This window comes from Paramormyrops kingsleyae, chromosome 5 (assembly GCF_048594095.1).
Source record: "Paramormyrops kingsleyae isolate MSU_618 chromosome 5, PKINGS_0.4, whole genome shotgun sequence".
NCBI classification, from domain to species: Eukaryota; Metazoa; Chordata; class Actinopteri; order Osteoglossiformes; family Mormyridae; genus Paramormyrops; species Paramormyrops kingsleyae.
Genome location: NC_132801.1, coordinates 16,393,595 through 16,407,082, shown reverse-complemented (window position 1 = coordinate 16,407,082; position 13,488 = coordinate 16,393,595). Strand labels below are relative to the sequence as shown.

At 50.7% G+C, this 13,488-nt stretch overlaps 1 protein-coding gene across 9 annotated transcripts in view; it reads left to right on the top strand.

Moving 5' to 3' along the window:
* Positions 1–12,089, top strand: part of rbfox3a (RNA binding fox-1 homolog 3a) — a 423,712-nt gene extending 411,623 nt beyond the window's left edge. For 8 of the 9 annotated variants that reach the window (XM_023822692.2, XM_023822691.2, XM_023822690.2 and 5 more), the window contains 3 exons: positions 1,667–1,731; positions 3,423–3,501; positions 5,538–5,864. In XM_023822692.2, the coding sequence (XP_023678460.1) occupies positions 1,667–1,731; positions 3,423–3,501; positions 5,538–5,582 (189 nt within the window). In that variant the 3' untranslated portion in view covers positions 5,583–5,864. Of the gene's footprint in view, positions 1–1,666; positions 1,732–3,422; positions 3,502–5,537; positions 5,865–11,877 lie in introns of those variants that run through there. The other variant, XM_072712252.1, reaches the window with a different exon arrangement.
* The last annotated feature ends 1,399 nt before the right edge of the window (positions 12,090–13,488 follow it).

The following is a 13,488-nucleotide window of genomic DNA, read 5'->3' as shown; positions in this document are numbered from 1 at the left end:
CGCGGCCTCTCTCAGGAAGCTCCTCCCCCCACAGGGAGGCACACGGGTGCCGAGGGGGCCGTCTCAGGGCTCTCCGCTCCACGCTGGGGGCTCTCACAGCGGCCGCTAGGCATTCTGCCCCAGCTCCATGCGGCGCATCGATCCAGTGCCTCAAAACAGATGGATGTGTCCCTTCATTACCTGCAGAAGGCCGCGGAGGCACCCACACGGGCCATAAGGGGAGTAACAAATCACGCAGCCGCAACAAAGCAAGAGTCGCTCCCCGTGCTCTTTCTCACTCCTATTGGAGAAGAATGAGTAAACAAACCTCTGCAGCCCCCGGGGTAGGGTACAGCAAGTGCCACCAGCAGTAATGGAGCACGCCGTTGTCACCTCCCGAGGCGAATTCCAAATTTGGGACGGCTTCCACCTCGTCGCACCTTGGGCTCACGTGGGAAGTGCTGCAGCGAATCTGCTGTTGCTCCAGGGTGCCCTCTGCTGGCCATTGTCATCCACTACTCCTCAGTGGCTCCTCCGCCAGTAAAATACAATGTCAGTTTCCCCCACATTAAAATGGCCCCCTGTGCCCGGGTGCCAGGGACCCCTCACTCAATGCTTGCGCATTAATTAAAATCTTGTTAATTGCCAAGGTGTCTCAAGGAAAGGCTTGCTGGGAAGGGGAGGGGGGCTAGTGAATGCAGCCACTCCCCCTCCTCATTTTCAGAACAGTCCCACCTTAGAGGTTTTGCTCTGAGCAAGTCCGCGTGCTAAAAGGAGCGCAATATCAGCAGCGGCCTGCAGGGGCAGCAGTCTCCTGCATGGTGGCACCCCGTGCTCCCATTGTGCATGCTGCACGTTAGTGCCTCTCTGGCACAATGGGCTTTTCACAGCGCCGCTCATTACCAGCCGAGGCTCTTTCTGACGCCACGTGCCAGCAAGGAGAGCTTTGTTTTTATTCCGTTACATTTTCTTCGCATCGTAGCGCGATCGGCCAGCCCTAGCCATCCGGCTGCACGCGGCAGCTCATAATTAGCTAACGCCGCTCCGCCGCTGTACGGGCATGTGGCGCTTTTCGCAGCTTCACCCGTATACGACCTGAGCTGGAGGCGCATGTCAAGGTTTGTTCAGATGTTTGGACCAGGTGGGAGTAGAGAAGAAGTAAAAATACACACGGTTTTGGCTGTGAGAGCCACAGGCTTCTGCTGTGATGAGATACAGCGTTAGGGAGAGTGTTTGGGGGCCGCAGGTAGTGTGGGAGATAAGGACACACACCCGCCTCCATGAGGCCAATTTCTGTCCTGGATGGTGCTCTGCTGCTGCGCGAACCACACATCCATCTTCCAGCTGCTTATCCAGTACAGGTTTCCAGGAGGGCCTGGAGCCTATCCCAGGCCGCACAGGACACAAGGCAGGGGGGCACTCTGGATGGGATGCCAGCCCATCATGACACACACACACACACACACACACACACACGCAATCATACATCACAGGCAATTTAGAGATGACAGTATGAGTTACTGTACCATTCGTTAATTAAATATTAAAAGTAACAGTAATAGATCTGTGTGACTTCAGTAGATGCAGCTATGGGGTAACATAGGTTGTGTCGGGGGGGGGGGGGCAGCATAGTTGCTGGGGGGGTCTGTGTTTGCCCGATGTGTCTAACGCTCAGTGTCGTCCACAGGGGGGCTATGCGGCGTATAGATATGCCCAACCGCCGGCCGCAGCCGCAGCAGCTTACAGCGACAGGTAAGAGATCGTCTGGCCACAGCGCCCCCTTCTGGGTGGCCCTGCCGTTGAGAAAAAGTGACAGATTTTCACTCAGGGCAGGAGCAAAAACATGACCCATGTTCTCTGAGGTGAATGAGGGGAGATATGGCCAGGTACCAGCTTGCACGCTTCCGGCTGCCGATGGGCTGGAGTCCCGAGCGCACGCAGGCCAGCGGCCTGTAGCCCGATCGCCAAAAAGCCATAGTGAGGACAGGTGTCCCCTGGTGCTGCCGACTGGGGAGCTGTCAGTAATTTATCCAGCCCATGGAGGGCCCTGTCAGCCTGGATCAGGGTGGCCGGTAATCTAATCTGGGAGAGATTGAGCGTGTCACTTGTGATAACGTACGCCCTGCCTGGGCGCCTGAAGACCCCAGATAATGTGAGATTTATCAGAACTGGAGGCAGCTCAAATTATGAGGAGCGGAGATGGGCGGCCGCTGCAATTGGACAGCTGCATTATTCTGTCCCTTTTTTATTCTTTATTTATTTTTTGCTTTTATTTATTTATTTATTTATTTTCTTTTAGTTATTCTGCTAGGGTTCTTCGGGTGGTGGGTAAAAAGGGTAGCTATTGAATAAATGTGTAAGAGAAAAGAGGGGGGGATGAGTGGAAGGGAGGGGAGAGGAGAGGGGGAGGGCAAGAAGAGTGAGCTGGTGGGTGAAACGACAGGAGTGACCTGCAGTCCACTGCCAAGCATGGGTCTAAAATTCGGTCTCCTCAAAACTCACAGCCGGTGAACCTGCCCGACCCTTAGGGGGCAGGGGGGGTGGGTCTGGGAGCCACCAAAGAGACTAATCGTCGATGTGACCACCCCCCCCCAGAGAAACCCCCGGCCCTCCTTTCCAATTTCACGCACCAGACCTGACCTTTGATATTTTAATCCCTGATGACAAAACAAGGCTAAGTTTGATATTATGGCCATGTGTAATAACCATGCCTGGGCCTACTTTTGAAAAATAATTCCACCCTTGGCACCCCACCCCCACACTCCTCCCTGTTCCTCCTCTTTCCCCCCCGTTGATTTGGTGCCCTCGCTCCTTGGCTGGGAGACTCTTATCTGCTCCCCACAGACCCTCATTTGCAAGCATGTGTTTGGAGAAAGAGAGTAAATAAATGAATAAGGCAAGTCTGGTAAATAAATATATAAGGCGGCGTGTCCCCCGCAGAAGGAAATTGGGGGGATTAGTTCCGAACCAACGACAATGAAAAGGCTGAGAGTTAACCTAAGGCACAGCGGGGGTGAACAAGAGGCGAGTAGGGGTGGGGGGGGGCGTGGACCATGGGGAGGCCCCACACAGCGGCATCACCCAGCTCTAACCCCCCAGCGCACACACACACACACACACACACACACCCGCAGTACGAGGTGCTCCACCTCCACCACATCCCACTGCAATATAAACACCTCCAAGTGTAAGGGTGTGTGTGTGTGTGCGTGTGTGTGTGTAACACCAGACAAACTCAGACTAACCTTGAAAAAGTCAGCTGGAAACTTTGACACAGTGACATCTTCTCCAGGAAGAAAACAGCAGCACATACACAAAAGCAGCAGAGCGAAAATCGATACGGTGTTATGGACCCCGGACCTAACGCTGACGCAGAGCTGGGGGGTGTGGGCGGAGGGGCCGCCACTCGCCCTGATGCCTGTGTCCCGCTCTCTCTCCCATAGCTACGGCAGAGTCTATGCAACGGCAGACCCGTACCACCATACGATCGGACCAGCCGCCACATACAGCGTGGGCACCATGGTGAGTTTATGCATCCCCCCCATCCTCTGGAAATCCCAAAATTAACCAGCACCCCCTTTTCATGCAATGGGCCCCGGCATGCCGGGATCCTCCATGGGGTGTCGTTTAGTGCCACCTGCTGGACGCAGGGAGGATATACTGATGAGTGTGAGTTAGCAGGGAGCTGGAACACTCTGCATGCACTCACAGTTACAGGGTATTTATTACCGAGAATTCATTTCTGTTATCGCCTGTTAGCTCATTTCCAGCAGCACTATGCAGGCCTTAATTTTAGCTGTCAGAGGAATCATTGCCATACACCGGGAAATGTCTCAGAATGTTCCGGAACTTTGTCGGGTGACCGCTAGCCGCGGCGTGCCGACGTGAGACCTTTGAGTCCAAGCTGTGACCACTTCCGTAATTGCGAGGGGGGGTCCCATGGCTCCCGTTTCCCCGTGTGAGTTTGGATGGGCCAAATGTCTCACGTCGCTTTTTTTTTATCCCCACCCCTAAACCCCAATCCCCCCCTCACCCTACCCCCCCACCCCCCATTTGCAATCGATTTCAAATTTTACAGGGATGCAGTCGAGTGTTAATGTTTGTTTTTAGCTAGCTTTTGCAGCTAACATCAAAGATGAAAAAAACCCTCAAAGAAAATTTAGGACACCCCAAAAATACGGAAAACCCCTACGGTCCATTTTACTTTGTGACTGGGTAGGGATTCCAGCACTTTTCCGGAAAGATTAACAGCCATCAAGTGCGTTCCGCAGCGTGCCGTGGGAGAGTACAGAAAGAGAGATAAAAAAGAAACAGAAAAGGAGGAGAGAGACTGCATCGTATCCACCTCCCCTGCCCACGAGGTTTATCGGACGAGCGCTCTGCTTTAGACAAATGACTCGAATTTACCAAGCCGACATGCGTGTGATTTTTAAAACCGTACAATTCCCCGGTGCAGCTGCTAGCTAAAAGCTTTCATTAATTAAGACATTTTTTTCCTCTTCATTTACTTAATTAAAACTGTGGCTTGTGTTGCTGAAGTTTTTTTTCTGTATACTTTTTCTTTTTTTTTCAAAATTTCTTCCCTTTCTTCCCACTGCAGTTTCCTCGTCACCCCATTCCCTTAGATGGGCCCAACCTGTCCCCTCTCCTACACTCTTTAAATTTGGGGTTGGGGGGATAGGAGGGCGGGGGGGGGGGGGGGGGGGGGGTCAGGAAGGTGTTTTGGTAGTGCATAAACAGCTTAAAGGTGCACGGTGAAGCTGAACTGTTTGGCTGACAAACCCGGCAACGCTTCAGCTTCAATTATTTAATCATATTTGATTAGCACCTCCTGAGGAACGAGGCAGACTTCCGCCTTAAAAGCCATTCAGTAATGAGTTCCTCAGAGGTTGCACAAAACTCCTCTCGCAGATCTCCAACGTGCTAAAATTGCAAATTTATGCTACGTTTATGGAAAGTTTTGCATAAGGGAGAGCCCACCCCCCCCCCCCCCCCCCCCACCATTTCAAAAAAGGAGCGGGGTTTAGTCTTTGAAGATCTGGGGGTTTAGCCCTTTAAGGCAGGCGAAACAGTGGTGCAGCTTAGTAGAGCATGATGTACACTTGTTCACTGTGGGTAACCAAAGCCAGGCAGAGATAGAGCCCTCTCCCCTTTGGTGCCGCCCGGAGTCGGATGCTCAAGCCTAAGCGCTGATGCAAAAATGAGCATCTGTACGCTTAATAAGAATCACACTATAGAGTGCAGTGCAGAAGCTAATATATCTCTCCCTCAATTGCTGGATTGAATGGATCCATTTGGTTGACGTCGCCTGCAGACTGAAAGTCAGGTTTGTCACTACCAAACAGGCCTGACCCCCCCCCCCCCCCCTCCCCAAAAAATACACATCGCTAGATATTTGTCCTGCCACGAGCGGTTCGTGGCACAGACCATTTCCTCAGTCCGGCCCTCTCTCAGAGCCCTAGGCACAAAAAGGGAAGAAATTTTTGGAAAAAAAAATAACCAACAAACAAGCTGCTTCTATACTGATTGGAACTTTTTTTTCATCTTTGATGTTACAGGCTAGCCTATACAGAGGAGGGTACAGTCGCTTCACTCCCTACTAAAGAGAGGGAAACATTGCCCCCAACAAACAAACAAACAAACAAACAAACAAACACCTACTTCTTCGTGGAAAACTAAATCAATCACAAAGCTTCCAGGTCACAGTGCTGGCCCCTCTCCTATTCATCTCAAGATGATGTTACATTTGAAGAGTATCCTAACTGTCTCACTGTGTCATTATTTTATAGAATGTTACAATTTTATTTTTTGGTTTCTGTTGTAATGTACCCATCTGTATATAATGTGTATCCTGGGGTGTGTTTCTGTGCTGAAAGTGGGGAAATCCGTGCTGGGGGGGGGGGGGGGGCTTGGGAGGTGGGGCTGTGTCAGAAGGGCATTATTTTGTACTGTGATAGTAATGGTAGGAGGGCAACCTTATTAATGCATTTAAGCAGAGCACACACAGGTATATCAAAAAATTTTGTCAGTCGACAGGTTTTAAAATTTAAACCAAAGTGTGTTCGGGTGGGTAAAATTGGGTAGTACTTGGGAGGGGGATGGCTGTTAGAGGAGATGAGCCCTAACATCAGTCATTGTACTTCATTGTGGAGCTTCTGGGAGGCCACACTAACCCGACCCATTCACATTCACTCTCAGCCTCGCCCTCTGCTGGCTGAATGTGGTCAGTGCAAGTCATAGTGGCCACCTACCTGGTGCTTGGACCCTCTGAGCATGCTCGTTGAGAAAGCACCCATGTCACAGGATCAAGTGTTCCGGGGTGGGAGGGGTCAGGGGAGGGGCTATAAGTGGTTGTGTGGCTCATTGGTCCTGGGCATGCGCTTAGAGGACATACTTTAGTTTGGAAAGACTTGGCAGCATATCGCATTAGAACACAGGTGCTATTGCTCTCTGGTGACAGGCTGTGTGAGGTTCTAGTGAAACCAGTGATCTGCTGGCCTAATGCGATTGTACTGGCCACCCGGGGAAAGGATGTATCCCATTACCACCTGCTGGCTTTAAGAGATTCATACCCTGCTCTGAGTCTCCCCGAGAAACAGGAGTCACCGCTCATATTTATGCTCCTGCAGCCAACGTCTGCAAGACGACGAGATGCTTTCGTTGAGTCAGTCTACCTGCATTTAGCGGGTTAAGATGTTAGTAATGACCAGTCCTCTACATTATCTCCATGATTCACCGAAAAGGCGGAAGGAATCTCCTGAATGTTATTACCTTAGGGTGGAAAGGAGCAGCCTTTGATACGGCAATAACCATGAGAGAGATATGGGGCTTCCACAGGAGAGCTGCAGGGGCGAGGGGCTGCCGAGCCACCGTCACTGCGATCGATCTTTATCAGGCCGCATCCATCAGAGCGCCCTCTCTGGCGGGAGGGACCCCCTCCATCCCCCATAAAATCTGATGACAGTGTGGAAAAACAAGTGACGGAAAACCCAGATGCTCCCAGCCCTCTTCGCTTTTGGTGCTTAACGCCTTAAAGAGCTTTTCCTGATCATCTACAGCAACCCCCCCCCCCCCACACACACACACACACACACACACACAACATGCCCCACCAGCCGTGCCAACAGCCTCCATAGTGTGATTCTTACCATCGCAAACACTTTGATAGGCACCCCTTCCCGGTAGGGGCGTAAAACAGGCCCCCCCTCGATTCCGGGGGGTTAAGGGGGTGGAAGAAAAGCAGCCTGGGAGGCAATTTCCTTGACAGATCAAAGATAAAAATGTTCAGTCAATAAGCGCTGATTTCATTTGAAGATAGAGCAGACATGCGACATGGAGGCAACCGCTCAACGCTGCCTGCGCCAGACCCAACATCCACCCGGCGCGCTTCCAGTGACACACTGCTGCTATGGGGGGCCCCATAATGTTATTTTGTCCTCTTTCTTGTCCCGTTTGGGCGAGATTTAAGATGAGATATTGAACTTGTGCTGTCTGGTTGACAGCCAGGTGGCAGGGGGGGCACTCAGGAGGGCCCCGATCTGCTTCCTCCTCTGGGCCTTGGCTGTCCTCTGGAGCACGCCCCTTACAGTTTCCTCCGCCCCTCGACTCGCCCGGGACGCCTTACCTCCCCAGCTCTGCTGCATTCACTTGGCACTGCGGGATTCCGAGACGCTATGGAGACGCACGCATCCTTTCTGTGATGTATGGCCGCATTTTCAGCACGAGACGCACACACACATACCCCCACACACACAGAATCACCGGGGAGGGGGCGCACACACACTCACGCTCATTCTGGAATCCGAGCAGAGAAATGCAATTTTCTGGGACTGGGGGCGCTTCCATTGGGAAGCTCCAGGGGGGAATTCCGGAATATTTATGCCCCCCCCAGCCCCATTCTCATTGCCCCCAGCCCTCCCCAATCACGTCTGTATTCTCCAAGGCAAATTCAGTCATAGTGCTCCATCGTGTTAGAGCCCGGCCGCAGTGGCAGTGAGCAGTGTGCAGTGTGCTATCACAGGCATCGCAGTGAAACGGCCTCGGTAGTGGCTGATCATATGATCACACCGTCCTCAGTGAGCTCCCTCGTCTGCCAGCATACAACTCTTAGCTTACCACTCGGTTACTCACCGATTTGCAGTGGAGATAAACACTGGCAGCTTTCACACTTTACATGTCCATAACTAAGTCGAAATTTTAGAGCTTTTCCTTTTTTCAGTCTATTGGAATAGACTCTTTCTCATTTTTAATTCCGTGATCTGATCCCAGCTTAGTCGATGACCAAATCAGAGCTTTTTCTACAGCAGGGCAAAGGGCAGCATTTGAGAAAAATTCACGGCCTGTAAAAACCAGCCGCTAAGTGGCAGTGGAGTACAGGTCCCAGGTCAGTGTGGACGTGTCCGACCAGCCCGTGTAAATAGCCCCTATACTCATATCCCCTTTACTGCTTTCATTTTGGCATTTTCATGTTCGCTTTTCGATTTAGTTCCATTTTTATAAGGTGTTACATTTATAGGACGTAACATGACATACCAGTATGTGTATTATAGTATAAGGTGTTTAAAAATAAAGATAGTATTTATTAGCTTATTAAATGATTATAGCATTATCATTAGATTTAAAAAATGTAGTACAAAAGTCTAGGTTAAAAAATGTTCCTCCTTTTATATATTAATATTAGGGTTACATCATGGATACATTTTTATATTATTAAGAAAAAAGGCTTTAAATCACACTGTTTATACCTTTTTTGAAGAGGAGAAATTGGTGGCATCTTTGTATGTGTTTCTGATCTAATAATTATGTGAAATGTGTTGTTGAGCTATATTATTGTATGTATACACTGTGTCTAAATAACCAATAGGAATTAAAGCTGCTCTCTGACCATAAAGGAGTTTAAATCATTGTTCCATTTAAGGTGACGCACACCTTTTTAAATGACTGCTCCTGTGTCCTCTTCACAACCGCAGCAAAACATGGTTGGAATCGCAGCGGACGGGTGCCTTTTTTCCCCCAGTGATTTGCAGGCGTGATCTCATTCTAAATTAGAGAGGGGGGCAGCTCTGTTAGTCCAAAAGGACGAAAGGTGGGGGCCGAGCCACGCACAGGTGCCGTGTGGGAAGCTCCGGCCCTTTAACGCGCCTCAGCCTGTTCTCCCGCACCCCAGCACTCACCCATATGCTCTTTGTCCTACACGCTCTTGGCAAATAAATTCATCTTCAGTCCAGCGTTTTTTTTGCCTTCGTCGCTTAAGACGAGTAATCGGCATCACCACTCTTTCCTTCCGTTTCCTACTTTTTATCTTTGCAGCAGGGAAACTACTAACGAGCCTTTTCCAGCCAAATAAATCCCACGTCACAGACAGAAATTGAACGGAGTCTAAGAAAGGTTGGAAGCGGCGGATGTCTAAATGAATCTTGAAGCTTGCCAGGCAACGTAAAGAAGCGCACCCCCCCCCCCCCCCGTCAAGCACGGATGCGTCCGTGAGCCATTAAATGATTGCCAGTTTAATTGGCTCTGTTAACGCCATCATTTGTGAGATGGCCCCATGGGCCGGGCTCCAGGACAAAATGGCGGCAGGCTCTCTCTCCGCCGTTCCTCGCGCCGTGACCTCAGCCATGTTGCCTTTCTTCGGGCTTTCGGACCGTATGGATTTCTGCGCTTTTTCTTTAAACAGAGGTACCGCCTGGCTGATGGGTACATAGGCTCCCCAGCTGAGTTTTAAGGGAGCTGCACACCTTGTTTTTGGCTTGGGGGGCAGCTGCACCATAGAATCTCTCTTAAAAAGTTTTAAAGCTGCAGTTGTGAAATCTTTGACAAAGGTCCCCACGTCAGGTTGCAGGTGGGCGAGATGCGTCTCACACCAGCAAATGACAGTCACGCCTCGGCGTTGCCATGCCGATAAAGGCCCCACACTGACCCGCACTGGGCTTTATACACGGGAACAGAACAGAAGGCTCTTCCTCCGGCGCCTGAAGGACACTCTCAAGTTAGCTGTCCCACCTCAGGTGTCAACAGACTCGGGTGACGGCGTGCTGCCCTTGATGCCAGAGAACACGACAAGACAGACAGTCCATCAGGCTTGCCGCCGTCCGGCAAGATGAGGTTCTGTAATGAAGTCTTGTCCTGTCCTGTCCTGTCCTGGGCCATCAGATTTGATTATGGCGATGTTCCCCAGTCGTGTGGCGCGGGAGAAGAAATCGAGAGCTGAGTCGTGGGCCTCCTGCCACCATGTGGTTTGTGTTCTTAACCCGCTGGCAGTGATACACACACAAACGGGCGTGCGCATAGGAGCGCACACACACACACACACACACACACACACCAAAGCACAGGCTCTGTGAAGCCAGTGTCCTCAAAATATCATCGCAGGCGAGAATCAGAACACGGCCTTGGAATCTTTCAGCTTATAATGCAGGAATTAAAACAAAAAGAACCTTTTTTTTTTAATTAACTTGACGCACACCTTGCATGTAGGTTATTCATTTTATGACTTTAATGCCGCTCTTCTTTGAAAATTAGCTCCTTTTTTCTCTTTTGAGGACATGCAGTCATTTAAAATGGTCCTGTTACTCCACCATCCCGTTTTCTTTTTTGATATTCTGTCATATTTTGTCAAGGGATTTGTACAAAAACAAAAAGCAAGCAAAAATTATTCCCTGTCCATGTACGTATGTATGAACACATCCTGCAAACTTTTATATCTATATTTCTTCATCCCTCTAAAGGTCCTAATGTGTATTTGGTATACTGCTGAAAAAAACGTTCAATGTATAGTGTGTAATGTATTTTCATTTCCTGTTTATCTGATATGTTTAAAAGAGGAACATCTAGATATATTTATATTAATTTGTCTGTTATCTAGCTTCACGGAGAGTTTTTGATTTTCCAGATGATCTTCCATTTCATGTCGACATATTCTGTAAATGAAGTATCTATACAATATATGATTGTTTTATGTGTCAGTGTAAAGAGACTATGAAATTTAAATGTTTATCATCAAAAATGAATATACTTCCTGCCTTTAAAGAACCAGGCATCATTCTGTCCTGCTTCTCCCATGTTACTCATACCTGATGTCTTATTTTATTTATATATTTTTGTTTGCAGTTGTTTCGGAGACGACCGTTGACAGAACAGCACGCTCTCTGCGCAGCGCCGTAGTGCTGAAGCGTGCTTTCGAGCAGGCGGGGGTGGGGGGCTGTTGAGGGGAGGGCGGGGCTGCAGCACAGACCTTCTCAATCCATTAACTTCTCTTGGAGTTTTTTGCCTTTGGTGATTAATATGTTTGTCAGGGCTGCACTCGAGCAGAGGCCGGTGGGGGGGGGGGGGGGGCACGCCGTGTCTGTCCCGCTTGTGTAGCGGCCTTGAAAAGGCAAGGTGATGTTCCTGAAGGAAGGGAGCCCCCCCCCCCCCCGAGCATAGGGAGCGTGTGCTGCTCTGCTCAGGGGCGTGAGGTCACTGACGAGCCGTGCAGCATCTGTTTACCCCTACAAAGCCGCGCTGCCATTCTTTCCTCCTGAAGGGGCGTCTGCAGGTACTGGGGCACCGGGAAGCCGTGCCTCTCTTTGGCTAGAGTGATATGAAGGGCTAAGCCTATCAGGAACGACGGCTGAGTCCGGGCAACACTCGCATCACTCCCATGCCGTCAGCTCCTGCACGCTGGGTTTCAGGTCCTCCTCTTTACCCAGAACTCCTCCTCTGGAAATGAGCTTTGCTCCCCAGTCTCTTCATATCACCTTAACACCGCGTGTTGAGTCGCTCTCGTTTTCCCGAGCCTGTCTCCTGCTCCGCATGCGTGTGCCGCCTCTGTCACCCGTCCCCCTGTACGTGCTTAGCAGGAATCCGCAGTGTCGGCGCTCTCATTTACGAATGTCTGCTTATTCTCTTCTGTTTTAGTAAATAAAAAACAAAGAATACCGTATCAAGTACCCGGCGGACATCAGCGAACGAGATGGAAAACAACCGCGATGAAGGAAGCGGGGAAAAGCGTACAAAACACACACCATTGAGAAACCAACAGAAACACAAAAATCCACAAAAATCCACAAAAAAAAAACAACAAAATAGGAAGGAGCCCTTCTATCAAGGCTGGCAGGGGACAGACGGACGGAACACAGCTCAGCACGTGGCGGAGACAGTGCCACGCTAGCTGGAGGTGGGGGGGGGGGGGCAGGCAGCGGGTGGCCTTCACCGGGGACGGCCTTGCAGGGTGGAAGGGACAACGAGGACGAGCACGAGGATGAGGAGCGGTCAGTCACCATAAAACTTTTTATTTTTATAAACTTTTTTAAGTTTATGATTTCAGAAAAGTAAAGTGTATATAAATATATATATAAATATATATATGTATGGATGTATAAATATGTTTTAAAAATGAAATAAAGAGCCGCAGTCAGAATGCTTGTTGTGCTGATGAGCAGGGGAGGGGGCCCCCTCTGCTCCCGCCGTGTGCTGCCAGACGCAGGGGGGGCCTGTGCGGCCAGACACGATTCCCAGCTTGCAAACACCACAGCGGGGCATGACCGGCTCATCCCTGGTGGGGGCATCGCAGGTCCTTCCTCTGATTGGGGTCATTGGGGGGGGGGGGGAGGTTACAGGCCACCTTCCTGTCTTTGGCCTCCCTGCTAGCCGGCAGCTTGAGCTGCATCACCCTGGGACCTGTACTGCAGGTCCGCTTCGTACGGGCCTCAGAGAGATATTCCGGGCCTTCCGGGACACAGTGTCAGAGAGGGCCCTGTGGTGGGGGGGGGGGGCGGGGGGTGCTTATGGTATTGTCAGACGGGATAAAGGCCCCCTGCAGCCACCTTTGATATGGGAGAGTGGGCACAAGCGCAGAAGCTACAAAAGCAATATACCCCCGACCTAAGGATCGGGAGCGAGGCGTGTGATCACAGCTCTCGCATGGACAAAAAAAGAAAGAAAAACACAAGGGCTGAGAATAATGGTGACATTTATCAGCGCACGCTGGCCATAGGAATGGCTGGAGCAGACACCGGGGTGCTATCGGCAGTCACTGTTAGGCGGGAGGGCTCCGAAAACGAGTACAGGCCGGACCCTCGGCTCAGAGGCGGCCCTGCTCTCCAGGGAGGGACCTGCAGATGAACCCACCCCCAACCAGACACAACAATGTTCAGGATCCTGGGACCCGTTGGGGGAACCCTTCCTGAAAGAGAAGAACACGTTGAGCACAGCTATGCAGAAAAGAGCCGCCGCTTTATGACTCGCCGTCCCAGGGTGTTGGCAAGGTCCTGGCCAATCGTGTCGGGCACAGCGATCCCCAAACCCAGTGCTACCAAAACGTCATGTTGTGGTGTTGTTGTCTGGTGGATGTGCTGTGTAGTAAACCACTTTTGTACATAGTGTCGGGGGGGGGGGGGGGGGGCTACTAATGAAGGGAATTTAAGATTTAAGTTATCTGGATCGCCACCAAAGCTCCACCCATCCATCTCAGAAATGGGCTCTTTTTGGCTCCTGGGAGGTGAAATAAAGTAAGATGGGCATCAGTTT